Source organism: Syngnathus typhle, linkage group LG5 (genome assembly GCF_033458585.1).
Source record: "Syngnathus typhle isolate RoL2023-S1 ecotype Sweden linkage group LG5, RoL_Styp_1.0, whole genome shotgun sequence".
In the NCBI taxonomy this organism is placed as follows: domain Eukaryota; kingdom Metazoa; phylum Chordata; class Actinopteri; order Syngnathiformes; family Syngnathidae; genus Syngnathus; species Syngnathus typhle.
The window spans coordinates 15,605,830-15,633,533 of NC_083742.1; the positions used below are offsets into that span (position 1 = coordinate 15,605,830).

The 27,704-nt window shown below is 47.0% G+C and overlaps 4 protein-coding genes and 1 non-coding gene across 11 annotated transcripts; 1 reads left to right on the forward strand and 4 right to left on the reverse strand.

Moving 5' to 3' along the window:
* Positions 1-105: 105 nt before the first annotated feature.
* On the reverse strand, positions 106-4,612 carry LOC133154310 (zinc finger protein 37-like). 6 transcript variants are annotated; one of them, XM_061278916.1, is made up of 4 exons: positions 4,328-4,612; positions 3,733-3,939; positions 3,538-3,627; positions 106-1,615 (listed from the first exon to the last, which is right to left on the reverse strand). In XM_061278916.1, exons 1-4 carry the CDS (start codon positions 4,497-4,499, stop codon positions 876-878), a joined length of 1,209 nt encoding a protein of 402 aa, XP_061134900.1. In that variant the 5' UTR covers positions 4,500-4,612; the 3' UTR covers positions 106-875. The 6 variants fall into 6 exon arrangements, with proteins under 6 accessions (XP_061134900.1, XP_061134899.1, XP_061134902.1 ...); XM_061278918.1 differs by lacking the exon at positions 106-1,615 and adding an exon at positions 1,764-2,135; XM_061278920.1 differs by lacking the exon at positions 106-1,615 and adding an exon at positions 2,135-2,264.
* Positions 4,613-9,823: 5,211 nt separating this feature from the next.
* LOC133154309 (gastrula zinc finger protein XlCGF52.1-like) lies at positions 9,824-11,833 on the reverse strand. Its single transcript, XM_061278914.1, has 2 exons — positions 11,592-11,833; positions 9,824-11,238 (listed from the first exon to the last, which is right to left on the reverse strand). The coding sequence occupies exons 1-2, from the start codon at positions 11,710-11,712 to the stop codon at positions 10,037-10,039; spliced, it is 1,323 nt and encodes a 440-aa protein (XP_061134898.1). The 5' UTR covers positions 11,713-11,833; the 3' UTR covers positions 9,824-10,036.
* Positions 11,834-12,944: 1,111 nt separating this feature from the next.
* LOC133154139 (calcium-binding mitochondrial carrier protein SCaMC-2-A-like) lies at positions 12,945-17,466 on the reverse strand. Its single transcript, XM_061278610.1, has 10 exons — positions 17,177-17,466; positions 16,195-16,306; positions 16,035-16,122; positions 15,846-15,957; positions 14,995-15,153; positions 14,430-14,582; positions 14,240-14,347; positions 13,927-14,094; positions 13,703-13,847; positions 12,945-13,620 (listed from the first exon to the last, which is right to left on the reverse strand). Exons 1-10 carry the CDS (start codon positions 17,336-17,338, stop codon positions 13,436-13,438), a joined length of 1,392 nt encoding a protein of 463 aa, XP_061134594.1. The 5' UTR covers positions 17,339-17,466; the 3' UTR covers positions 12,945-13,435.
* Positions 17,467-18,390: 924 nt separating this feature from the next.
* Positions 18,391-18,462, reverse strand: trnae-cuc (transfer RNA glutamic acid (anticodon CUC)). Its single transcript has one exon. It is a non-coding gene; the product is annotated as a tRNA-Glu (tRNA).
* A 118-nt stretch (positions 18,463-18,580) lies between these two features.
* Positions 18,581-27,434, forward strand: LOC133154140 (early estrogen-induced gene 1 protein-like). Of its 2 annotated transcripts, XM_061278611.1 has the most exons (12): positions 18,581-18,948; positions 19,053-19,363; positions 23,117-23,237; positions 23,326-23,355; positions 23,705-23,821; positions 23,884-23,930; positions 24,152-24,306; positions 24,622-24,726; positions 24,804-25,002; positions 25,715-25,836; positions 26,062-26,131; positions 26,193-27,434. In XM_061278611.1, exons 2-12 carry the CDS (start codon positions 19,221-19,223, stop codon positions 26,236-26,238), a joined length of 1,155 nt encoding a protein of 384 aa, XP_061134595.1. In that variant the 5' UTR covers positions 18,581-18,948; positions 19,053-19,220; the 3' UTR covers positions 26,239-27,434. The 2 variants fall into 2 exon arrangements, with proteins under 2 accessions (XP_061134595.1, XP_061134596.1); XM_061278612.1 differs by lacking the exons at positions 18,581-18,948; positions 19,053-19,363 and adding an exon at positions 19,380-19,531.
* The last annotated feature ends 270 nt before the right edge of the window (positions 27,435-27,704 follow it).

Sequence of the window (27,704 nt, forward strand, 5' to 3'; positions counted from 1 at the left end):
CCACAGTGCGTGGTGCTTGTATCAATAAGTCTGGGAGAAGAAACTAATGCGATCGTCATTTTCTTTCTGCGAGTGGCACACAAAGATGAGTCTTGGACATCAAGATCGGCACATGCGTACAGACACACTCGCTGGTCACTTTATTAGGTACACCTTGATGCATACAGCCAACAAAAGAGGCTCTTGGAAAATATTTTGATGTTCTTGTTCTGGTGGGCATTGTAGCAGGCGGACGTTTAGCTACAAGCTGGGCAACTAAAGGGTTTTTCCCCCACGTGTGTTTGTGCATGTGTATGGTCAAAGAGAAGCTGTGAGCAAATGTGTCGCAGCAAAGCGAGCAAATGAAAGGGTTCTCTCCCGTGTGCGTTCGCATGGGTTTGATCATGTTTTGCTTTTAGGGAAATGGTTTACTGCACGCGGAGCAGCTGAAGGGTTTTTCGCCCGTGTGCGTTTCCATGTGTGCGTTCAAACTGCGCTTATTAAAAAAAAAGGCTTTCGCCACAAACTGCGCACCTGGATGGTTTTTCTCCACGCTGAGTGCACAATTAAAGCTGTTTTTTGGGCAGATGTAGAACGACAAACAGAACAACTACAAGATTTTTCCCCGCTGTGTGTAATCACATGAGTCTTGAGACAATCTTTTCGCACAAACTGAACAACCAAAGGGTTTTTCTACAGTGCGCATCTGCATGTGTACGTTCAAATTCTTTTTACCAGTAAATCTTTCGCCACAGTCCGAGCAACGAAAAGGTTTTTCTCGAGTGAGCGTGCGCACGTGCACGCTCAAACTGTTTAAGTAGTACAAGGGCTGGAGGAAATTCATGGCATTCGTACCTCCACATGCAAAACTGGGCTGTTTTTTTTGTTTTCTTTTGTCACTGTCGGTGTTTGCGCATGTGTGCGGTCAAGCTGTACTTGTAAGAAAACCCTTCGCCACAAACTGAGCAAAGAAAAGGTTTTTGTCCCGAGTGTGTGGCTGTGTGCGCGATCAACGAGACGCGATGAGCAAAGCGATCGCCGCAAAGCGAACACTGGAAAGGTTTTTCTCCCGTGTGCGTTCTCAAGTGCGCCACCATGTTGGCCCTCTGATTAAAGATTTTACCGCAAACGGAGCATGCGAAACTCTTATCTCCCGTGTGCGTGTGCATGTGTCGGGTGAGATTGTAATTATAGGCAAATCTTTCGCCACAAACTGAGCAGGTGAAAGGTTTCTCTCCCGTGTGCGTGGCGACGTGCCCCTTCAAGGAGACCTTACGTGCAAACGTTTCACCGCAAACCGAACAACAGAAAGGTTTGTCTCCCGTGTGGACACGCATGTGCGTTACCATGTTTGACTTGCGGGCGAACCTTTCACCGCAAGCCGAACAGACAAAACGCTTTGGCGCTTCTTTTATCGAGCGTTTGTCGTCACCTTCGCAGTCCGTGTCGCTCTTCGACGATTCTTCTGTGTCTTCGCTATGCGACAGCGGTGCCAAGAGGTTGTCCACCGCCGCCCCTCTGCTTCGACGACAAAGCTCGTCGTCTTCACTCTTCGCCGAGATGACAGTAAGCGGCTTGTTGCTGACGTCCACCTGCTCCTCTTCCTCTTTGATGAGTGGGGACTGCGGATCTTGGTCTGAAGGGCACAAACCGAACCTGACAATAGCAAGGTGACACGTGGACACCATCTTCGTGGAACCTTTGAATCGGGAATAAAATAAAATAAAACATGGGCGCTTCCAAAACCCTCCATCATAACAATATGGGGGAAAAAGGGCTGCTGGTTGACAGGCCAAGCTGCTTTAATAACGGAAACATATGCTCTTCATCCTCCAAAGTTTTTTGACAAAGCAAGCATGGTGTTTCCACATGAAAACAGCCATTCACAATCAATTGAAAGTTTCACACAACCTAAACTAACATACAATTAATTGAGAAAAATATCATCCATATGTTTTGCAAAACGCTTCTGCTATCTATAACGACCTTTTACGGAGCGATCATTAGGTAGACTTTTACAAACACGACCAAACCTTGGAGGAGAGTTTTGGGGCGAACGGCTTCCAGTTGGCATCGGTGTCGCAAAGTTGCTCCTTGAACGAAGCGATGGTGCTTTCGAATAGTTCGAAAATTTTGAGTCGCTTCCTCATCTTGGTCTGTTTTCAAAATCAAGTCTTTATTGCTCATTTCGCGTTAACAATAAACAAAACAGCAAAGAACTTGTTGCATTTGACTTCTAGAATCACCTCTTCCTTTGAAAATATGTTATTGGGCTCATCAACTATCTGTCAAGAAAAAAATCAACGCGGAAACTTTGACATAAAACTTTGAGTGCTCTTTCTAAAAGTACTTCTGTAATATTCGATTCCTTCTCATTCCGGGTTTGTATGTCATCCGCCCGCTACTCTGTTTGGTTTGTCCCGCCTCAACGGATGTGATGTAATAGATTAAAAAAAAAGATATCTGAACAGAATAAAAAACAGCCCCTCAAAACGATCATAACAGTACCTGGAGGGATATAAGATGCTTTTCTACACTCCTGAACATTCCAAATACACGAGAAAATTAGATTTTCCAAAATACGTGACAACAATAAAGTGACAACTTTATGAATTCCTTAGGATTGCTCCCTCAAGAAACCCTGGTTCCAGTATCTTAGACAGAAATAAGAAGGTATATTCACGTGATAGTCTGTACATCTCACGGAGAGTCTCTGCTGCTCGGGCATGACAAAGCGGACCTCAAATCCATTCATCAGCAATCCACTCTTTTCAAATGTAATGTTGGAAATGATGTTGCAGAGTTTGAGGGATACAGTTTAAAAGACTGGACGTTACCGCACAGTGCTAGTTTGAGAGCAGACGGTGCAGCGAAACCTTTATTCCACGTTGTGTTTCCGCATGTGTATTGTCAAACTGCACTTCTTGAAATAGCTTTTGTCGCAAAGGGAGCAAGTAAAGGGTTTTTCTCCCGTGTGCGTCCTCATGTGTGCGACAACGTGGGCCCTTTGGGAGAAGATTTTACCGCATACCGTGCAACTGAAAGGTTTCTCTCCCGTGTGCGTCCGCGTGTGGACATTTAAAGAGAACCTGTGGGCAAAGGTATCGCCGCAAGTGGAGCAGCGGAAAGGTTTTTCCCCAGTGTGTTTCCGCATGTGCACGCTCAAGGAGAACTTGTGAGCAAACGCATCGCCGCAAACCGCACAACAAAATGGTTTCTCTCCCGTGTGCGTCCTCATGTGTTTAACCATGTTTGGCTTCTGGGGGAACCGTTTGCCGCAAATGGAGCAACAAAAGGGTTTTTCTCCTGTGTGCCTCTGCATGTGTGCATTCAAACTGTGCTTGTAAGAATAGCTTTCACTGCATAATGAGCAGGCAAAAGGTTTTTCTCCCGTGTGCGTTGCCATGTGAGCGGTCAAAGAGACTTTCTGAGTAAATTCCTCACTGCAAACTGAGCAACTAAAGGGTTTTTCCCCTGTGTGCATTCTCATGTGTTTTTTCATATGTTCTTTTCGAGCAAACGTTTTACCGCAAACCGAACAGGTAAAACTTTTTCTACCTGTGCCACATCTCCTTTCAGTCGAGTCGTTTTCCGAGGGCAGGAAGCGTTTGCCGTCCCCTTGGCAGTCTGCATTGCTCAGTGATTCTCCTGTGTCCCCGGTGTCCGACAGCAAAGAGAAGAGTTTATGTGCTTGCGGTTCTCTACGACGCTCTCCACTTGGAACGCAAAGGAGATTGCGAGGCGACGACCCACCGGAGAGTTGCTCGTCTTCACTCTTCACCACCACCACCTTGAGCGGAAACTCGCTGATGTCGGCCTCTTCTACTTCTTCCTTCACACGGGAGGACCGTGGCGCCTCCTCTTCCTCTTTGACGGGAGGAGAGCGCCTGTCTGGCGCTAACAGTGCATCTGGAATGACTTGACCTTTTCCACCGGTGGCTCGTCGTTGATCCAATCTCGCTGCGGACAAATGAAAGTTGCAACCAGTTGTCGGTCTGTTTCATTCACTCGCAGACAGTGAAATGAGATGAGTCAAAGTCAAATGTGGCTAGAAAATCTAGACTGTCAAAACAGTAGTTAATTAATTGCACCTAAAGTAAATATGAAGTTTAAAATAAAGTCTAAATAGGTTACAAGAAGGTCTCTAAGATTAGTGATATACAGTTTGAATTACACAAGCTGTCATTTTCATTTCAGTGTACAGATGAGGCACGTCGTCAATTTGTATGCATCATCCTGTTGTTTCGCTGCACAGTGAAACTCGAGAGACATTGAGAAGAAAGAAAAGCCACATATGATAAGTCATAAACTGCTTTCTGTTCTGCCAGTCCACGAAACGTGACCAGACCTTGGATGTGAGCTTTTGGGCAAACGTCGCCCAGTTTCCGCTGTCGCTCGCTCTCCTCTCTGGCACGATAAAGTTGCTCCTCGTAAGACGCGACGGTGCTTTCGAACAAGCCGAAGATTTCGTCGGCGGCTGCTATAAGTCGCTTTCTCACCAACTCTTTCAACATTTTCATGTTGGTTTTCGCCCTGATTCACAGCCTTTTCACGTTCCGACGTGTCGCCGTGATGCTTTTTTGATTTTTCGTTCTTCTAACGCTTATGTATGTGCGCATGCGTACGAAGGCAGCCATTTTTAATGGCATCTACGGTGGGCTTCGAGGGACAAAATACAAAACACGGCGGTCCTAGTCCGAAAATGCGGACGTGTTATATGTTGTGGCTTTATGCTCTGATACACTGTTGTAGTGTTGTCACTAACCGTGGGTTGCTTACTGGTTGTTTCACCAATAATACACGGAGGCAAGGATGCAGTACAAGTCGATCTTTTACTGCCCGCTCAGTCAACATCTCCCCCGACTCTCAATACAGACAGACCACACAGTCCAGCACCGAGTGCTCGATTCCAATCTACCACATCCCTCTTTTCCAACTGAGAAGTAGCTTATCTAGTATCGGTTACCTTAACTCTTTGGTATCAACATTGATCACAATTTCGACATGCATATATCAATTACAAACAAATCATGTTTCAACAACCCTAATGGCTTTCAACAATCTTTTTTTTTTTTCCTTCCGAACCTATAACATTTTATAACACTTCACGATAAACACAAAACATCCACACTTTAATTTCTCCATCACTTTCTTTCTTAACATTGAGTAACAACATCACTTTGTCATTCAGTGTACCTGGCAGGGCGCCTAACTGCTCTGCCACTCCTGGTATAGCATGTGGGCATGCTGTCCACAGGCACAGGACAAGGGTTGCGTGGTACCGGTTCCAGTGGTGGTGAGTCCACTGTTGCAGTAGCCTGAGTATGTTGAAACTCAGAGTCCAAATGTCCATCAGGGTGAGAGTCTTTGAACAGGCTTGGGTGTATCTTTCTCAGATGTCGCCTGTTCCTCCTGCGTGTCCTCCCTGCCGGTGTCTGTACAGTGTAGGAGCGTGGTTCATCTCGCTGCCTGATGACAACCGCTGGCTCCCAGCCGCGTCGCGTCTGCATGTGCACCGTGTCTCCTGGGGTCAGCACTGGCAGTTGCTTTGCACGCTGGTCGTAGTGTTGCTTTTGCCGGGACTGCAAGTCCTGTATTCTTTCGAGAATATGCTGTGGGGATGACTGTTTCAGCACAGCACTGGAACATGGAAGTGTGCTGCGCAGGACTCTACCCATCAACATTTGTGCAGGTGTCAGGTTTAGTCCTGTCACCGGTGTGTTTCTCAGCGACAGCAACACTAGATGTGGGTCAGTGCCAGTCTGCACTGCTTTCTTCAGCGCGTGTTTTACCGTCTTTATGGCCCGCTCCGCCATTCCATTTGAAGAGGGAAAACCTGGGCTGGAGTGTGTGAGCTTGAACTCCCATGAAGCTGCAAATGACTGCATCTCATAGCTGGCGAATGGGACATGATCACTCACTACCTCCTTAGGTATCCCATGTCTGGCAAAGACAGACTTCATCTTCTGAATCACCGTGCGAGCTGTTTTATCAGTCAGGTTGAGCACTTCTGGATATTTTGTCAGGTAATCCACCAACAGCAGGTATGACTGACCATGCAGCTCGAAGATGTCAGCTCCAACTTTCATCCATGGCAGTTCAGGAACCTGGTGTGGAATGAGTGGCTCAGCCTGGTGTCTGGGCTGTAGCTGCTGGCACTGCACACATTTTTCCACCATTGTCTCTATGTCTCGTGTCATGCCAGGCCAGTAAAGGACTTTTCTCGCTTTAGCTTTAGTACGCTGCACGCCTTGGTGTGCAAGGTGCAGCTTCTCCAAAATCACTCTCTTGAAGCACTCGGGTATTATGATTTTGTCTCCGACCATCACAATGTCATTCACGATGCTGATATTGTCCCTCATTGGCCAGTAACTGTGTAGTTTACTGTCCAGACTTTTCTTTTTCATGGGCCAACCCTTCAAGTGTCTCTCACATACAGCTTGTAACACGCCATCTGCTGCCGTTGCTGATTTCAGCTGGCTAAGTGTTTCGTTACTCAACGCGTCTGTGGCTTCCAAGGCATACACAACTCTCTCATCACAAGGGTTCTCATTGAGATTGCCACTGTCATTGCACGCTGTGGCGCGTGAGAGCGTGTCCGCGATGTACATGTGTTTGCCTGGTGTATATGTCACATTCAAATCATACCTCTGTAGTTGTAGAAGCATCCCTTGCAGCCGTGCTGGCGCTTTGCTCAGTGGTTTGCGCACAATGACCTCCAAAGGTTTGTGATCAGACTGCACTGTTACTGTTCTTCCGTAAACATACTGGTGAAACCTTTTAGCAGCAAACACTATGGCAAGTAACTCTTTCTCGATTTGCGCATATCTTTTTTCAGTGTCCGTGAGCGCTCTTGATGCATAGCACACCGGGTGGCCATCCTGCAGCAGACAGGCTCCCAGCCCATCCTTTGAGGAATCTGCTTGCAGAGTCAGCGGCTGCTTGTGATCGTAGTACCTCAGAACAGGCGCTTGTGTGAGGGTAGACTTCAGCGTCTGTAGTGCTGCGCTGTGGTGTGGGCACCACTGCCATGCTACGTCCTTCTTTAGCAGCTGTCTGAGGGGTGCCGTGAGTGAGGCTTCATTTGGTATGTACTGCGCCAGGAATTTTGTCATTCCCAGCAGGCGTTGGAGACTTTGTTTGTCGTCCGGGGTCGGCATGTCGACAATCGCTTTGATCTTGGCGTCATCAGCCCTCTGTCCTGCTGCCGTGATGATGTGTCCCATATATTTTACTGTGTTCACTTTGAACTGGATTTTGTCTTTGTTAAATTTCACATTGGCAGACTTTGCTCTCTCCATTACTTTCTGCAGGATTTCATCATGTTCTTGCTCTGACGATGCTGCTATAATCATGTCGTCTGCTATGACGTACACACCTGGAATGTCGCCGAAGGTCTCACAATTCTTTTGTTGAAAGACTTCACTGGCCGACTTAATCCCAAATGGTAGCCTGAGGAAGCGAAAGCGTCCCCACGGCGTGTTGAAGGTGCAGAGCTTAGATGATGGCTCATCTAGCTTGATCTGCCAGTACCCATCCTTCTCATCCAAGATGGAGAAGATGGATTTTCCAGCCAGTCTGCTGCGCACATCTTCAGGAGTAGGAATGGAGTAATGCTGGCGCTTGACTGCCTCATTCAGGTTGCAAGGATCCAAACACACCCTCAGCGACCCGTTCTTTTTCTTAGTGGCAACAAGACTGTTCACCCATTCTGTTGGTTCATTCACCGGTGTTATCACTTTTCTGTTTTGTAAGTCTTTGATTGTCACTTTCAGCGCATCCATGATGGAGAGGGGTACATTCCTGCATGCGTGAATCACAGGAGTGACGCTGGGGTCGACGTGTATGTGATGAACTCCAGGAAATTCCCCCAATCCTGTGAATACATCAGCATATCTTAGTAGTAGCTCCTCTTTGGTGGCTGGCGGTTGTTGTTGTTGTGGAGCTTTTGCCGCGAGCGACCCCATCCTCTTCACCAGTTGCAGCTCTTCACAAGCCTCCCCTCCTAGAATTGGCTTGTCTGCTTGGCTACTCACGTGGAAGTCCAGCACAGCCTTGCGTTTAGACGTTCTGCATTCTAAAGATGCAACACCATCTGCTGTCAGGCGTGCCCCTCCAAAAGCTATCAACATAGTCTTTGTTGGACGCAGCTGAACGGGACCTGGTAGCTGCTGGTATAGCTGCCTGGGCAGCACATTAGCGTCAGCACCAGTGTCCAGCTTGAAGTCAATTGCAACACCTCTGATCGTGGCTGTTTCGCGCCATACAGTGTCCTTTGTTTGGTGTGCTGTTTTCTTGGTTCCATTTCCAATCATGCCTATGTATAAACAGTCCATTTCTTTTTCTAAATTGTTTACAGTCTTTGTCTTACAATGGCTATTTTTCTCATAGCCACCCCTACACACCTTTGAAAAGTGGTTATTTTTTCCACATTTATGACACACAGCGCCGTAAGCTGGGCATTGACGAGGCTCGTGCTTGTTTCCGCATTTACGGCACACAGTCATTACCTGCTTCTTGTAGCTTGGTTTGTTCTTGTCCCAGCTGCGTGTTTGCACTCTTGCTCTATTTAACGCATCCACTGAGGCATCATGGACAACAGGTGACGCTTGCATCGCTTGTATTTGTGACTTGGCGAGTTCTGCTGATCTACATGTTTCCATTGCTCTGCGTAAAGTAAGTGCATTATCACGTAACAGTCTCTCTTTCAGATGGGTATCACTAATGCTGAACACCAATTTATCCCTTATCATGTCATCTTCATGTCTTCCAAACTCACAGTTCTTGCTCTTCTGACGTAGTTCTGTGATGAATCTGTCCACCGATATTCCTGATGACATTGTGTGTGACCAAAACTGATGGCGTTCAAAAACAACGTTCTTTTGTGGACTGCAGTAGCCTCTGAATGCTTCCAAAACTTCCTCCATCGTTGCTTCCTCCCCTTCTGGGGTAATGGCAAGTGTATTATACACTTCCAGCGCCTCTTCGCCGACAGTGTGGAGCAGGATGGCAATTTTAACCCCCTCATTTTTATCCACCGCGCCAGAAGCAACCATATAGAGCTGGAAACGCTGCTCCCACCTGCGCCAGTTTTCAGCGAGGTTCCCCGTGATTATCAGCGGAGACGGTGGCCTGAACTGCTCCATGTCGGCTGTGTTAGCTCCCGTTAGCTTGCCGCTTATCTTCGGTCAACACGTGTTGAATACTGTCCTTGACTTACTCCGTAACACCGTCTTCTGACACCATGTTGTGGCTTTATGCTCTGATACACTGTTGTAGTGTTGTCACTAACCGTGGGTTGCTTACTGGTTGTTTCACCAATAATACACGGAGGCAAGGATGCAGTATAAGTCGATCTTTTACTGCCCGCTCAGTCAACATCTCCCCCCGACTCTCAATACAGACAGACCACACAGTCGAGCACCGAGTGCTCGATTCCAATCTACCACATTATAATTCCATAACATTGTTGTGTCCATGATACAATACAGTCAATTAACAGAGCCATGGTGCCGAGGGATGTGAGAAACCTTGACGTAGAGGGTTCTGGCTTCATGATTGCCTGAGAAATGTAAAATGCCAGATGAATCCTGCGAAAAAAAAATTGTGTCCCGTTCCACGAAAAATAGGGGCAACAACCTTAACCAAAATGTTGGCCTTGCGTCACGTAATAAAGCATTTTGATTATGCTGCAGTGTGTCTTTTTGCTGTTGTTCATCTCTGTGTGCCCCAAAAGGAAGTTTTTTTTCAAGATGAAAGGGAAAGTTGCAGAAATGTTGTCAGAATCTGAACAGACTCTATTTCAGACGCTTCATTTCAAAGACTGTCACCATGATAAACAAAATATTTGAGGCAGGACTTTTTAATGACATAGAATACAGCAACAAACAAACTAGGATATATGGATCAAAATCAGATGCAAAATGCTTTAACATTGTAATGTGTGTGGTCAAGATAACAGAAAATGTTTTCAGCAATTATTTGAAAAAAACATAAATACTGATCAGACTAAGGTGGCCCTGAGAGCTACACTCTAACAATCGATTCAATCGACTATTTAGTCCGTCCAATGTTTGACTGCAAGCGGTTTTTGTCTGTTATGTTTGCGCATGTGTGCCACCAAAGTGGTCTTCTTCAAGAAGGTCTGGTCACAAACTGAGCAAGTTAAAGTTTTTTCTTTGGCGTGGGCCCTCTGGTGTCTACTCATAGCTGACTTGTGAGAAAAGTTTTTCCCGCAAAGCGAACACGTGAAAGGTTTTTCTCCAGTGTGTCTTCTCATGTGCGCGACCAGATTTTCTTTGCGAGCAAAGCTTTCGCCGCAAACGGAGCACGTGAAAGGTTTTTCTCCTGTGTGTGTCCGCATGTGTGAATTCAAACTGTGCCTATAGGACAGGCTTTCGCCACAAACAGAGCAAGTGAAAGGTTTTTCTCCCGTATGCGTCGCTGTGTGCGCAATTAACGAGACCTTGCGAGCAAACTTATCGCCACAAACCGAGCAGCTAAAGGGTTTTTCTCCCGTATGCGTCCTCATGTGTTTTGTCAGGTCCGACTTATAAGAAAAGTTTTTCTCACAAACGGAGCAGGTGAAAGGTTTTTCTCCAGTGTGCGTCGCCGTGTGTGCTATCAAAGTAGCCTTGTGAGCAAATTTCTCCCCACAAACTGAACAACTGTGCGGTTTTTCTCCCGTGTGCGTTTTCATGTGTTTATTCAAGTAGTCTTTAATCAAATAGACTTTGCCGCAAACTGAGCAAGTGAAAGGATTTTCCGCGGCGTGCGTTACTTTGTGGACGATCAACTCCACCTTTTCTGCAAATGTTTGGCCGCAAATGGAACAGCCAAAAGGTTTTTCGGCGGCGTGCCCTTTCATGTGGCGATCAGCGTCCACCTCAGTGAAGTTTTCGCCACAAACCGAGCAGATAAAATCACCGTCGTGCGCGGGAGCTCCCACCTCGGTTGTGTCCTTTTCGAAGCGTTGGTGGCCACCGTCGTCGCTGGGCAAAGGTTCATCTGCATCTTCCCGGTGCGACAGTAGAGGAAAGAGCTTGTCTGCAGGTTGGCCTGCCCTTTGCGCTTCATCCGGACTCTCGTCCTCCCTGTCGTATTCGGTCTTCACCACGACGACGTTCAGTGGCAGCCGGCTGACGTCAAACTCCTCATCTTCCTCCTTGACGCGGAGCATCTCCGGATGGTCGGTTTCCTCATTGACGTGCGGCTTCAGCGGACGCTCCTGCTTCGAACCGGAGCCCTCCCCTTGATGATCTGCCTCGCACAAGCCACGCAAATGAATTATCTTGGAATGTTTCAACTTGACAGCTACAGTAAAATACGGTGAAATAATGACGCATCACAAACGCAGATGGCATTTTTTGGTCGGCTTTAGGGGGTTGTGGCTCCCGTTGTTTTATTTGGTTTCCTGTGGGAAAGAGTGGAAAAATAAAACGGTTCCTCTGGATGTCGGGCGGCTCAATGCCGCCTGCCTGTTACAAGTCAATCAATCCGGGTACTCGGCCAGACTACAAGATTGGAGCTTCATTTCATTCATGACGTTGAGCATCCGTGTGGTGTGGAAGTAACATTAACTATGTACAGATTCTGAACGTGCAGACACTGACCTTGGTTGTACAAGACGAGCGGAGGCGAGGAAATGTCGTCCGGATGTCGCTGCTTCTCTTCTCTTGCTCCACAAGGTCGCTCCACTTCCTCCTCCTTCTGATTCTCCCCGTAGGACGCCATGGTTCTTGCAAAGTGCCCAAACCTTGGTCCTTGTTTGATGTTTTTGTCTCCCAACGAAATCAAGTCGCGATTCGACCCGCGGAGAGAGACTTCCGCTTTCTAGCTTTGTCTTCTTCTGCTATTATGGTGGATCGCAAGCAACTTGGAGTGCATTACCGCCACCTTCTGAAACGGAGTGTGGGCTAAGCCATCCCAATCATCTATTACATTTCCCACTGAACACGATGATGTTAAAAAAACAGACGTAATTTCAAACACAGCTCACACGAACCTCTGTTGAAAGTGTCTCGAGTATTCAAAACGATTTCCCGACCCTTAAGCTCGTTAATTAAACGTTGTCTTGCCTGATTATACTTGACACACGCTCTTTTTCTAATACATGTTCTGTAGCTATCAGTAAAAAAACAATGTGCTATTATTAGTTGTGCTAAGTTCATCTTGTTTTTCCATTTTAATCACTTCACTTCTTTTATATCAAACAAATTATTTGAGAAGAACCAGTGAAGTGAATGTGCTATTATTGCTATTGTGTAAGTGCAGTACTACTCCGCCACGTTAGGCGGCAGTAACGTACCGGAAGCCCTCGATGGGCTTAAGCCGATCAAGAAAAGTTAGCAGCAGCATTGCAGCCATCCTCCCAAGAGAACAAAGCGCGAAGTTTAATCGTTGTCCGCGTCCTCATTGTGCAATCTACACTACACCGTGAACATGTTGAAAGAATTCGTACGGGAGCGACTCATTGCGGCTGCCGACGAAATCTTCGGCCTGTTTGAAAGAACCATCGCGTCTTACGAGGAGCAACTTTGTCGGCAACGACGACAACTGGAAGCTGCTTGCCCGACTCAGTTTGTCATTAGCGCCGAAGGTCCACTCACTAATCTTGTCCTTATAAACATTTTATTCAAATGATGTTAACCGTGCGTATGTTTTATTGGAATCAGCCATTCAGAACAAAACGTCCCAGTGGCGTCATTTAACGTAACCCTGAGTTTAAAGTTGGACCACCGTGTTTCGAGATGTACTCTCTTTATTTTAGTTCCTTTTTGAAGTCTTTGCGGGTTGTGGGGCTCGCACACAAACAAAATCATATCCACTACCTCAGGCTGACCACTAATATTTCCTTTTTGTTTAAAATATACAGATCACATTTGATCGGCGTAGTCTAAACTGCATTTGTGTCCTCCAGACATTCAGAAGCAGGCCGGTCACCAGGAAGAACAACCAGCATAAACAAAAAGTTAGTTACCTGTAATAGCTGGGCTTCTGTGACATTCAAAGGCTTTAAAGTGCAATTAGTTGCTCATTTGTTTCTTTAGTCAAAGCCCTCGAAGAAAAAAAAAAAAAATCCTGAGGTGAACATTTGGACAATTCTCCAAATGTTTTTCCACTCTTCATTAAGGCTTCTCTTTAAAAAGCATAATTTGGCTCTCTTGGACATGTACACAGGGAGCGCTGAAGTCCCGCTCGACAATAAAAGAATAAATAGTGACTGGAAATAAATAGTGTGTGGCAGCATAGAGCACAAACTGTGCAAAAATAGCTCGCCCCGATCACAACGGCGCTTTGCCTCCCAACATTTGGTCCTTGGGTTGCGGTCGCTTATGCAACCGTAACAAATAGCAGCAGGCCAACGCGGGCCACCTCCTGTGTCTCTTGTGTCAGCTGACATTCACAGAATGAGATCGAGCTGCACACCGAACCCGCCGGGGCGGGTGGCTCGCGGTCAGCGTGAGGTGACCCCCAGCTGCGTCTTGATGTGCTCGTACACCACGTAGCTGATGCTGACGGCGGGGACGACTTTCAGGAAGTTGGGAGCCAGGCCCCGGTAAAGCCCCGCTGGACCCTCGGCCCGCAGGATCTGCTGGAAGAGCGCCGTCATGGTTGCTTGCTGGCCGCCGCCCGTCGCAGCTGCAAAAGGAGCGAGCGTCATTTGGGATTTCAGTCAGGTGCCTTTCCATGTCCAGACTTGAGACGAGTGCGCGGGTCTCACCTTGCGCTTGCATGCGCGTCCTGACCAGAGCGAGCGGGTAGCTGGCGAGCTGGCCGCAAGTGCTGGACACGGTGCCGCAGGCCAGCAGCAGCAGGACACCGGCGTCGCTGGCGCCGTACTGCTGCAGGTAGCCGTTCTTCAGGGTCTGGTGAACAACGGGGCGATGCCAAATTAGCGAGGGAACGGGGCCGTCCGTGGGGGGGTGAGCGGCCGCGCTTGCTCACCTCGTACACGGCCAGGTCGATGCCAGCGTATGGTATGATTCCCAGCATGTTGGGCACGTAACCCTTGTAGAACGCCGCCGGGCCCTCTCGCCGAAAGATCTGCTTGGCGCAGTCCGAGATGCTGGCGTACTGGCCCGTCTTTCTCAGAGCCAGGCGCGTTTTCAGCACCTAAAGATTTAAAAAAAAAAAAAAAGTAATTTGCACAGATTGCATTTTCTGAACACTACTTCAAAGCTGTGGAGGAGTAGGCCGAAATACCGTCCGGGCCCTAATGATTTACAAAACACCCCCTTCATCCGGTGATGGTGCTCACCTCCATGGGGTAGATGGCGCTCTGGGCGATGACTCCGGCCAGCGATCCGGCCACAAAGCGTTCCGAGATGCTCAGCGTCTGCCCGTCGCTGCCGATCAGACGTTTGATCTGCGGCAAACGGGACAGAGATGTCAGCCGGCTCACGTTTCACGTACGGGCAGTCGCCGTGCCGTCCTGCCCCGCAGCATACCTGCTCGTACGCCATGAACTTGAGGGCCGACTCGGGTGCGATTTTGATGATGTTGACGCCGTTTCCTCGCCACAGCGAGCGCACGCCACCCTCCTTGATCATCTGTGCCAGGCCGCTCATGATGCACATGTTGTTACTTCTGGAGCCGTACACCTACAGGGACACCACCTCGTTAATAAACAAAAACTCCTTTGCCCAGCAAAAGGCTTGCTCAGGATGTTAGCGTGAAGCTGCTGGTTTTCAGTTTTCAATATGGAGTGTTTAGTCTTCATGTCAAATTGTGACCAAAGTTGGACAAAGCGTTACGTGGGTAAAAGGTGAGCACGAGCGGCCAACTGGAGGCCGTCGACGCAAGCGAGGACCTTGGAGCCGGCCGGCAATGACGCAGGAAGGGTGGCGGCGGCAGGCCCGCTTGGACCTCAGACTCTGTGCCCCTCACCCCCCCCCTCCATTTAAATATTAACTCTTGTTTCATAGCTGGAGATAAAACCACGTTTGCTAACGACAGGTCCGATAAGACGCTCCACTTTCCTCTGGAGTTACACAACGCCGGTGACCCCCTTACCTGCATCATGACTTTGACCCGGTCCAGAGGCGCCGTGCACGTCCTGGAAACTGCGCCGGCTCCGCCGCCTGCCACCAGGTGACGCCACCACATTCCACTCTGCCTCTCCTCCGTGCTGAAGTCGTCGGGGACGGTCAGGTTCTCGCCCACGTCAAAGATCTGCCCGTTACAAAACGAACACGGCGCTGTTGCTTTCTCTCAAACAAAGGTGAGGCTGTTCTTGCAGCACTTTTTCCCCCTTCTCTCAAAGGCTTTCAACAATTGTGCGCCGCTACTTATAGCCTAAAATGAAAGGACATCCAAAAAGCAATAAAGGAGCTCGATTTGAACCCCAAAAATGAAATAGCCGTGTCGAAAGTACCCAAATGTACTTCTCTTTTGTGTATTTCTGTTCAAGTGGACTTAGGTCACAGTGTGCAATCGCCATGTTGGCGTTGGCAACGCAGGGGACTTGTTGCAACGCCAGGGTCAGATTCACCTAAAGGCCAAAGTGCGGCGCAATCAACCAGTAAGCCCGATGTGCCATTTAACAGGTTAAAAAAAAAAAAATCCACTCGTTGCATTAGGTGCTCATTAGCAGCACTCGTGGGAGCTGCCGGCAGCTCCTCTTTGTGCCGGCGGCAACCTTTATGCCGTTACATAAGCGACACATAATCCGACCGGAGCTTAAGCGCTGACGCACAGGCAGGGTTCCTTCCCGGGGTTGTGCCTCCTAATTGGCCCATTTAGCCGAGACAGGAAGGTGCACTCTGGAGCCGATAATCATTCCTAAATAAACCGTGTGCTTAAGAACCGACTGAGAATGGAATGGCATGAGCCCTTGGTTGACTTTCCTGTGCTCAGCAACTCACCGTGGAGTGCTTCCAGTATAAGATGATCTCGGGGATGCTCTCCGTCTCCTCCGCCGTGGAGTACTTGCTCCATTCTTTACTGCTGATGGTTATGATGCCGTTCTTGTCCACGCTAAACCACCAAAATGAGCAAATTCAAGTCACACACACAAAAAACGCAGAAAAGAAATGTAGAATTCACTCCGTTACCTCCGAAGGGCTTTCTCGGCGAGATGATGTGAAATGTGCACGCCGATGTCTTGCAGAGCCTGGATGAACTCCTTGCTGTCCACCCGGCCTTGAGAATGAAAAGGGGTTCATACGGGGACACGCGGAGGACAGGAGGTCTGAGCACAACTGAGACACTGACCTGCATTCCTCTTGACCACCAGCTTCAGGTCTTTCTCATAGTCTCGCAGGTAGTGCACAAACTCCTCAAAGTCCAGCCGGTCATCGCACGTGTCGGGCTCCCTCCTGGTCTTCTGCGGGTCAGTCGCGCACAGATTACAGACTGATGCCCCCGTATCGAGTCATATCCCATTTTGCCCATTTAAAGTCAACCGTTGCCAGCGTGACCCATAAATGCTGCCCCACGACTGCTCTATCTTTGACCCGAGAACCGCAGAAGCCGTCGGTAATCCAGTCTCAAACTAAATCGAGAGCAGGTCACTGTCGTAACATCTTGACACCTGACCTGGCCTGATTTGTCAGGCGGTAATCAGCTGAACGCACAGGACGGACAAATGTCAACTTTTAAGCGAGAAAGTCAGCTGCTGCTATGGCAAGCTTGTCCTAAAAAAATATCTGGTAAAGTCTGTCTAAGTCTGAGTCTAAGTATGAAAACTGCATGGAAATGCAACTTTTGAAGAATCGGTAAGACTTCAGCTTTGCATACTTTAAAAACAGTGCAGCATAAGAAAACAACAACACTAAGCTTCAGCGATTCCGCTTCAATCTATTTTAAATGATCTCTGTGACGTCACGCGTGGCAATGAATGAGAAGTTCGCGGCGACTTCCTCGAAGAGGCGGACTCTCCTGCATTTACCGAACGAGACAGCTAGCAACTAATCGCACTGTTCACGTATATAAACACTTTCTGACTCGTTTAGTTATTAAAATTTGGATTTTCGGTGATCGGAAAACGTACAACGTCGTGGCAGCTGGAGCGCGGCGAGCTCTGCGGCCTACTCGTAAGGCTTTCGTGCTAGCTTGGCTAAGCTAAGCCGGCCGGCGCCCAGACAGATTCAATCAATGACGGTAAATCAAGTAGCTTTCTGACTTCTACGTATTATTCCAAGCTCTAGTGCGCGTTAATATTTCCATCATACAATTTGTGATATTATTTTCTTACTTTCCGCCATCGCTGATAGGTGGAAAACTCCTGAGACGGCAGGAACACGCTGAGTTTGTTGAAGAGCGAATTGAGTTCGGTCGGAAGTCCGTTCGATTCGAAGTAGTCCACCTCCACCGGGTCGGAGTTGGACACGGGGACATAAAGGCACAGGGCAAGCATGGTTGGTTCCGTCAACTGCAAGTTAAACTCCAATAAATAAATTAATAGACGCGCGCAAGCTGCTCCTTCGCGGCGGACTATCGAAGTACCGGTGAGTCACGAGAAGCCGGCTTCTAAAGAATGTCGCGATGCCCCTCCCCTTCCAGTTATAACCCTACGTCATTTTACTACTAGCCAATCGGGATGCTTGCTCATTGACAGGCTCGGCTTGAAGTTGCATAAGAATTGCGCTGTGGGGACCAATCCCATGCTCGTTTCTGTCCAGCGTGTCAAAGATGAACCAATCAGTTGTGTCCTCTAACTCAAACGCCGCCAGAAGTGGCCGAGGTGACCAAATGGGCTGTTAAATCAATGTCAAGGCAAGAACAGCATAATGATTTAAAACAACACTAAATAAATAATGTACATTTTTATTTGTTAGGTTATTTTGCAGACACTGTTATTTTTTTCATTTAATTAATGATAAAAAAATACTATATATTTGCAATACTTGCGCACAGGTTAAACGTGTTAAGCCATGCGACTCTTCCAAATGGTTGTGTTGATTCACGGCAAACATTTTGTCGTCGACGTTTCACTTGCGTCACACGTCGGTCGCACTTTAACCTGCGGAATCGCACAAACATCAAGATACAGGATGCTGGTGAGGCGAGATAGCGGGGGCAGCGTCTGTCATAACATGCTCTGTTTTGACGCGCAAAAACATAATGAGACAAAAAGTCACCAACAAGGTGTTCTTTCAATGCGTGAGTTAATGAATGGCAGTGTTGTGGAGCACAAAACAAACAAACGTGGCGACCCTTCATGCAATAAACAGAATACATTGTATGCCTTAAAATACAGCCATAATCTGATGACTGGTGGAAAAGTGCCAGCATTGTGAAGAAATGGAAACAAACTCTCGTTTATTTTTTACAAATATGTGACTGGAGTAAGAATAGTGGGTAACATTCTCCGCGTATCCATAGTTGAGATTCAGTCTCGTATGATAAAAATCAGCATGCTGAGATACCGTGGGGTCAGGCAACTTCTTTTAATCTCAAAAACAATTGTTCCCTGACCGGGAATCGAACCCGGGCCGCGGCGGTGAGAGCGCCGAATCCTAACCACTAGACCACCAGGGAATGTTATCGGTGACGCTTAGGCGTTTAAATTTCTAACTACAATCTGCGTCATAAATAGCGCATACAGGCGCCAGCCACTAAAGGACGCTGTTTTATCGCTTTGAACCCGCGCTTTGATTACCTACACGAGCAAGTCTGTAAAGCTACATCAATACGCAGAAATTGGATCTTTTTTTTCGAAAAATAAAAGGTCAGAGATTCAATTATCGCGGTGTGTTTTTGAAGGATCAAAAATAATTGAATTTTGGAGATTTAACCCACCGAAATATGTATAGTTTAGATGTGACTGTGTTCTTTGTTTTGCGACTTTGGTTGACACCGGTTTCTTATTTTGAAAGTAAATCCGAAAGGTCGTGCTTTGCTGAGTTAGATTGAACCGACCCCCACCCCGCTCGCGTTGGCTGGATCGATCCTGTTCGACGACGGTGGGAAAGTTTTGAGTCATTTGTTTGGGAGAATCGTTCCCGGGGGTAGAAATGTCTCCAGGTTGGTCAATTTTCTCCACTCACGTTTATTGTTTTATTAAAATCCCGTGTGACTTTCAGCCCGCATAATGTTGACTTTATCACAGTCATTTGGTTTGTTTTTAGATTTCTGCATTGACTCGTCGCCGAAGACGACAAAAGCAGAGGAGCGAGCGGCTCCTCGGCCAAATCTGGAATAAAACACTACCCCCAGCACGAAGGTCCCTTCCGGGGCGGTTTGTAGTTTTGGAGGCTTTTCACGCGACCGAAGGCTCGACAAAGGATAGCGGCGGAATGGCCTTCTTCGCGAAAAAGAAGAAATTCAAGTTCCAGACGCATCTAACGCTGGAGGAGCTGAGTGCAGTGCCTTTCGTCAACGGGCTTCTCTTCTGCAAAGTTCGCCTGCTGGATGGAGACTTCGTTGCTTCCTCCTCCAGGTCACTTTTCAATTTGTTCACCTTTAAAAAAACATATTGCTGTTGTTGGTGTTTTGTTGACGTAGTTTGCTGTCGAGCTGCTGGCGCCGGAAGCATTGCAACTCACACAATGGTCGGGGTTTAGAATCAAGGCTGAGACACCGGACCGGGTTCGGGCTTCAAACCAAAGTAGGCCTGAACATTGAGCCACATTTAAACCGGCGCAATGCAGCGCGCTCAGATTCAATCTAAATTACAATACTTCATTTCTGAAAGTCCTCGCGAAGGCGTCTTGAAACCCCCACTTTGAAACCTTGACTGCGGCTCGAACCGGCTTGAATTCCCTACCACGGCTTTTGAAACCTTATCACCACATTGAAACCTGTCAAACTGGCGTAGGATCTTAAAGTAGGGTTTCAATCCAGGGATGGAGTTTCCAAGTAGGATTTCAATACAGGTTTAGGATTTCATCGGTGAGACTCGAGCCAAAAGTTGGTGTTAGTCGTTAAAGACGAGGTCGGGGTGTCGGAATTGGTTTTAAAGGAATTTCCCCATGTGGGACAAATGAAGGGATCTGGTAAACAGCATCGTGTTGTGTTTTTTTTCAACTTGCAAAACGCCACTGCCCAAAAAGCACCATGATAGCCTCACCCACGTCCAAAAGGGATTTCCTGAATGCTCTTCTTTTTGTCAGGCACCAAATGATCTTACTGCAGCCAACCGACCACACCTTTGGGCCATTGCATCTTTGCACACGTTCAAAGCGCCATGATGCATCTCCCGTATCTCTTCATTGCATTCTCTTTTCATTTTCACATGTCTCGGCACAAACACGAGAGCACGGATCGTACGTTTGACGCCAGGCCCTCCAGAAATGCGTGTTGGGACGACAAAAATATGCTATAATAGGAGCACAAAAATGCATGGCGGCCTCTTGCCGTGAGTGCGTGCGTGCATTTGGGTCTCCCACGTTCTGCAACGTCTCCAATAATGTTACACACCGCCTGCTTTTCTTTGACGACTTGTTGTTCGAGACCACTCCTCTACCCGGCCACAGATATGATCTGTCCGAGCGAGACCCTGTCAGCGTTCTCTTTCCACGCCCTGGATGTTGCATAACCGATTATCATATTGAAAACCTCAAACAATTCTCTCTCTGTCTCTTATTCTTGCTTCCTCTCTCCTCCAATCAGCTTGGCACGTCAATGCACGTTTTTTTTTACCCCCCCCCCCGCGCACCTCGGCCAATGTCCCTGTTCACTGACAACCCTACGTCGAGACTGTCAATCAAACCCAACCGTCTGTCAATCACTCATGGACATTGAGACCCCCCTCACATCGGGTTGTCACCTGGTCATGGCCTCCTCTGGCGCCTGTCAATTCGTCACTCGTCATTCCTGGCCACGGTCACGCCCCCTTTCGGGTATTTCCCGATAAAACACTGCAACGGAGACACGCATGCGCCGCCTGTTTCTGTCAATCAAACAGACACAGCCATCCAGCTGCAAATGGAGGAGACAAAACTGTATTTTATTTTATTTTTTAAACTTTATTTTCAGACCCGTACCCCATGGAAAGAAAGATAAACAAATTTTTATGAGCACGTAATCCGGGATTGAATGTGTAGACAAAAATGTCATTGGTTGTTGTTAATATGCACGCCCTTCCCAGCAGAGCCAAAGCTCGACTCGAACGCTACCGTGATTGAGAACGGCTGTCGTGAGGAAAAAAATGTTCCTCCGACCAGCAGCCAGCTTGGAAGGCTTTCCGAGTGGAATGTTGGCAATTTGAGCCGCTCCAAATGTCCTGCTTGTGTACGTCTTCCATGCGATGCCTTCTCCCGGGCCATTAACACGAATCACATGTCATGATGGCCAGAGGAAAAAAGGCCTGCCCGAGAGGGCCAAAAGAGGATTGGGTGTGATTACCCAAATGATTTGTGCCGCACCGTCACCTCATCCAGACTCTTCAGCACACACGTGTGTGAGAACTTATCATGCAGGGATGTTTTCTGCACCCTCCTGCAGTTTGTTCAAAAAAATGTCAGCAGCAAATGGTTATGTCAAAAAGCCACACTTGAGGCCTTTTGCTCATGTCAAAGAGCCCTTTTTCAGTTTTGTTTACTTTTATTTTTTAGCTTATATTTATTTGTAGTTTAGTTTTTCTTTAGTTGTAGATGTCACAAAGAACATTGTAGCATCAATTTTTCTCTTCTTTTGGGGATGCTTGTTTTCTACCAAAGGCTTGTTTTCTCCGCTTTTTTGTCAGAAAGGGAAGAACAGAAAAGTTAGGAATAAACTTGCTTTTGGGTGAAAGCACCCTTGTTAGTTACGATGCTTATATTGTCACAGATGACTATCGGAAAGCCAATTTGAAAGATCCATCAAAATGCCCCAAAACAGCTAGCTATATGAGGAGCTCTGCCAAAAAACAGAGTTGGGACGAAATGGGTTGCAAAAAATACAAAAAGCCAAAACTATGTAAACACACGCATGTCTGAAATACCAAATGGGTCAATTTGTCCAGCCTTCGTAGAGCAAAGCACGGGAACCTTGCTCCGACCAGAGGTTAGCCCGCTTTCCAGCAGCTGCTTCCTGTTTTCGGCTTGATTTTTGCCTCATTTGCATATCGTGCGTACGGGGGGTGCCGGCGCGCCATTTCTACAGTAAAGAAACATCTTCATTGAAACAAGATGAATTGTTGAAGGTCAAGACACGTGCGAGTGGATGCAGATGTCATTGTACTTGCTTCAGAAACAACAAAGCGTATATTCCAAAATGTTCATTAATAGCCAGATATATAGGATGTGAAATACTAAAAATATTCAATGAAAAAAACATTAGAAACTGATATAAAAGACCATCTATACAAAAATACAGCAGCATATTAGTTCTATATTTATATACCAATTTTATCACAGATTATTGGTCAAGAATAATTGCAAGATGGGGATGGAGAACTATCTCCTCGCTTTGTCTTTTCCAGCAGGAAAAAAAGTTCATTGCCCGGCTAAACCTTTCCATGCCTGTGTTTTGTATTGACCCGAGCCGCCATCCTCGGGCCGGTTCCGACGTCACGACCGCTTCCTCTGTATTGCTGTATCTGACATTTCTTGTTTGTGTTTCTGCTCGGGCTAGATGATAACGACCCGCCCGTGTACTCTTGCTTGCTTTTGTTTAACCGCAACGTTTCGGACGTTCGGAGCACAAGGCATTCTTAGAAATCTGTATCTGACAAAAGTGCAACAACGTGAGCTTTTCTCTAATCCAACTTGATTTGCCAGAATCCCCGTGCTGCATCCAGCTTTGATGAGTGTTTGGCTCCTGCCATTTATTTCACTTGCAAATTTTTTCACACTTCATATTTGGGTCCAGCGTTATTCTCAGCTGTTTGTTCTTGTTCTTTTTGTGTGTGTACACGCACGCACACACACGCATCAAACCCCGCTAGTTTCATATGTGCATTCACTGAACCCCTCTTTAGTGACAAAAAAATATATATTTTTTTTCAAATTCAAGACATCGATGTTTGTTACTGGTGCACAAAATGAGCCGTGCGTGAACATCACCTTGTTCAAAGAACAAAACCAACACAACAAACTACACACCTGCAAATCAGTGTGACTTCTGCTGTTGCCTTTGCGAGACCAGTTCAGATATGCGTCATCACAAATTTAGTACACGATAAATTAGGTATGTTTAATCCTCCACAGTGGAGGCTCTGCCAAACCCCTGAGACCGACTTGCCATTAATCAAGCGTTTGCATGCGGGCAGGGAGGAGGTGCGTGAGAACTGCGTACGATGGAGGAAGAGGTTCTCCTTTGTGTCCAAGATGAGCGCAAACCCGCACACGGGCGTGCTGGACCCGTCCGTCTGCCGCGTGTCTGTGAGGAAGGTAAGTGAAGCAAGACAGAATGGCCGTCAATGTTCTTCACGTTGTGTCCACCTCTAAGCTGCGAGCTCAAACGTGACTGTCTTTGCAGGAGCTGAAAGGCGGGAAAACGTATGCCAAGGTGAGAGACTCGCTGGCGCCGGGTGACCCCAGATACAGAAATAAAACATTTGCAGTTCCGGTGCTGAGCACCGCTTCCTGCGAGCGGCCACATTTAGACTTCCCTCCTTGGAAGTGAGGCTTCCTGGAAGAAAAACAGAAGCCGCTTCCGCCACAGCACTACGAGGGAACGAGACGGCAGATTTCTTTATGCCACAAACGTTGTGGAAATTTTACATTTCAAGTTACCTTGGAAAACTCTTCCATCGCCAGCAAAACATGTCGAGCGTGAATCGATATCAAGCGTCTTCCCGTGCGTGCTCCTATCACGCCTGCTCGTGACGTCCGTCCCTCTGTCCGTCCGTCCCCAGCTGGGCTTCGCAGACCTCAACATGGCCGAATTTGCCGGCTCGGGTTCCACCGTGCGCTGCTGCCTGCTGGAGGGCTACGACACCAAGAACCGACGGCAGGACAATTCCATTCTCAAGGTGAGCATGGCTCGCCCATCTATGCTGAAAGCCTCGCCAACTGTTTTTTTTTTTTCTCGCAGGTAATCATTGGGATGACCCTCCTTTCTGGCGACCCCTGTTTTAAAACGTGAGTCGTTCTTTTCTTTGTTTCCAAAGAAAACAATGACGAGTGTCATCTCTCGTCCTCCTGTGAAATCCAGCTTCCTCATTTACTTTTGCTAGATTGTTTAGATCTCGTGATATTGTAATGCAAGCACAATAATAATGATGAGATACTCTTCCGTAGCAGACCCATGCATGATATCTTTATCGTTGGGGCTTGGGCTCGTGCATTCTGACATCCTTTAGTCCAGCTGGCACGTCCAAAAGCGTCTCGGTGCCGCGACGTGAGCACGCCTTGCAGCCGGACTGCAAGGGGGAAGGAACCAAGGCGGAACCAGGGCCACCCGGAGGGATTTCCCTGAGCCGAACGCCCAAACATCGGCCCTCCCTCGTCGGCTCAGGTACGCGTCCAATTAGATTTAAAGGGGCGACAATTTTAGATGACAAAAATCTCCAGTGCAAGTTTATAGTCAACAAAATGCTCCCAGGCTTTTCACAAAACAACTTTCATCACCAACATTTTCAAGCTACAAAGATAACGTCAGTCCACAATTCAATAACAAAAATCTGAATTTAGTTAGCAAACATTTTGAAAGCTCAGCTACAAAATAATTGTTTGATCAAATTTTGAATAAAAAAACCCAACTTGCATTTGTAGATAAGTACAAAGGTTTTGTCTAAGATTCCAAAAAGGTGTGTGCTTTTGTTGCGCTCAGGTTTTCCGGAAGACCCTGAAGGTAACGCGTGCCTTCCCGGACAACTTTTCCAATCGGGACATTCTCGCAACTCCAGCTACGCCAGCCAGCAAAGCAAAATCTCTGGTTTGTTTTTCTTCCCAGACGCGACGAGCCTTGCACCTAGCTTCAGCTGACACCCCCTCGCCGTGTCTCTCCCACAGGCTACAGCACGGAGCATTCCTGCTCGTCCAGCCTGTCGGACTTGACGCACCGCAGGAACACCTCCACCGGCAGCAGCGCGTCGGGGGGTCCGGTGGGCTTTGCCGCAGACGCCCCCGCCGATGGAGAAAGAGACGCTGGGCGCCCGGACAGACCGCTGCGACCTCCCAGGCCGCTCCTGCCCAACAACAGGCCCCCCAGGTACAAGCCCACCATTGTAGATGTCAAAAGTGGCCCAAAGAATTGCATATGGACAATTGAAATGGTTTATTTATCTATTTATTTTTTAATAATCAGAACCACAGGCCCGTTTTTATGATTTTTTTTTTTTAATTTGTAAACATGAATTTGGATCAAAATCTTGAGCATAGATTGAGCTAACAGCACACATTGACTTAAGGTTGAACTTGACCCGGGACTAAAAACTTTGACCACAAATCTTGTGAGCAAAATATCTGCATGAATTTAGATAAAAAAAACGCAAATTTAGATGACAAGATAATGTTAAGCCCCAATTTACATGAGAAAAGAAAACCGAAAAGCCTAAATGTTGCTAAAAATGTCGTCGGAGCGTGCTCATCGTATGCTTGCCGTACCTCGCTTGAGTGCCTCTCAAAAGGGTCGCAATTGGCTTGTTAAACTTTTTGTCCGGCGCTCTTATGTTGAGGGGTGCATACTCATTTGGCTGTCTTTCAATATAATTACATTTGTGACTGTTTACACCTATTACGCAATCATGTTGGTCATCACCGTGCCACTTGTGGCGCTCACCATAGCGAGTGCAAACCAAACAGCACTTAAAAAAAAAAAAAAAAAAGCAAATTCAAAGAACAAAAATCATGTGAATGGATGTCTTGATAACAAGCAATGTGTCCCAACCCAATCGATCTGCAAAGTTGTGTGTGACTTTCAGGAGGAAACAGGACTCTGTGGAGAGTCAGCCATCTTGGGTGAACGACACACGCATGGACGCCGACGACATTGTAGAGAAGATTGTCCAGAGCCAAAACTTTGAGGACGTCAGCAACACTGAAGGTCTTCACAAATGCTATTCATGTTTAATAAAATAAATCTTTGATGCAAGATGTAATCCAACTCGGGTTCTTTTCTTAAATAGTTGAATTACAATGTTTGTAAACATAACATGTAGAGTTGTTTTAATAATACATTGATTAAAATGGGATGGATCGCAATGTACCTGTAGCTATGATGTCTTCTTTAGCACTAAGCTAACGCAGCATCCGTTGTCACGTCCCGCAGACAGCAACCTGCGTCTGTTCGTCAACCGAGACGGCAGCACGGCGCTCGGCGCCATTCGACTGGGTAACAGGTGAGCGCGTCTCCGTCTTGTGTCTTTGGAAAAACTCTGACCACTCGCTGTGTCCCCTCAGGGTGCCGGCCGGCGGCTATGAGCCTGTGGTCATCGAGAGCCGCTAGATGGGAGAGATTCTTTTTTTTTTTTTGCCCCCTGCCGTCTTTAGCTGGTCTGACGATTGCGCAGGGGGAAAGACAGCAGTTTGCACTTTAACTGCAGGTGGACATCTCATTTCAGACACCGACACTGACGTCCTCGGCGTCGCCACCATCAGCAAAATGGAACGCGGGCTGGCAACGTAGAGTGTCCACACAACTGAATCAAATATCGATGTCACGAGTGGGGCGCGACCGATTAATTGTCCGGCTGATGTTAGCGCCTTTTGAACGCCACCCAAAAAATTCGCTTGTTTTAATCATCATATACTTCTCATTTTTTGCAGGTTAACACGTTTCAACATACAACAAAGATAAGCCCATTCAAACATTGCCCTCCCCCCAAATTGGCAAAAATCAGCCATTTTTTTCCTCTGTTGTGAAGTTCTACAAATATGAACGTATTGTAAAACATTCACATTTTATTTGATTTGCATTTTTATTCAAATTTTATTCACGTTCTGTGCTATTTGGAGCCCGATGCGTCTTTGCCTCTGGCAAGGATGCCAATGACGGCCAAGGAACTCGGGGCATCCACCCACCACATCCTTGAAAGTTGTTTGATTTTCAAGCTGTGGTCACTCTGCTGCCCCCTGTTGGAGCAACCAGTGTTTACAGTCAACACAGTTCACAAAAAGCTTGAGAAATGGCAAGGAAATGTTTACAAACAGCTGGCTGCTTGCAGCATTTTCTTTCTTGTCATTTGTTTTGTTCATCTGTAGGATTTTTTCCAATGCTTACCAGCAGAATAGTGGCAATTAGTCTTGTTTTTCTTCCCCCCACAAAATGTTTGATTGTCACACTACTTTTTTGTTGTCTCGAAATTCACCCGCATTGTTTGATGCATTTGACGTTTGGGGGATGAACCACTAATTTCTGGTTAACACCACCTATTATTCTTGTTATACTTGTACTTTCTACTTTCTCTTTTTTTTTTTTTTTTTAAAGCATTTGTATTTTTTGTCCATTTATTCTATGACGGTTTTTGTCCGGAGGATGGATGCTCTAAGCTGTGCACACGACTCACCTTCCCTCTGTTTTGTTTTTTCCACTATTAGAAATTCATACAAGAGTATTACCATACCATAACAAAGATAGTATTCACCCAAAGGTACCGAGCATCACCTTTGTAACACATCTAAAGAATAAAAATTACCTATGTATGGAGTTTTTAATTGTAAATGAATAATCATGTTAAATTTTCATCATTTCAAAGTTTTCCAACTTCCAAGGTGTCTTTAGCCGCTTGGAAACGGAGAATGATCTTCACCCAGCCGAGCATTCAAGTCACGGCCAGAGAAACACGGGCAAGGGCAGACAACTATGTACAGAACCTGACCAGCAAAGAGCAGTGATAACCAATATTCTTTTCACAAATGCATTTTAAAATATACAAGGTTGTTCTCGCCAGGAGCTCACAATGTGACTAGTAC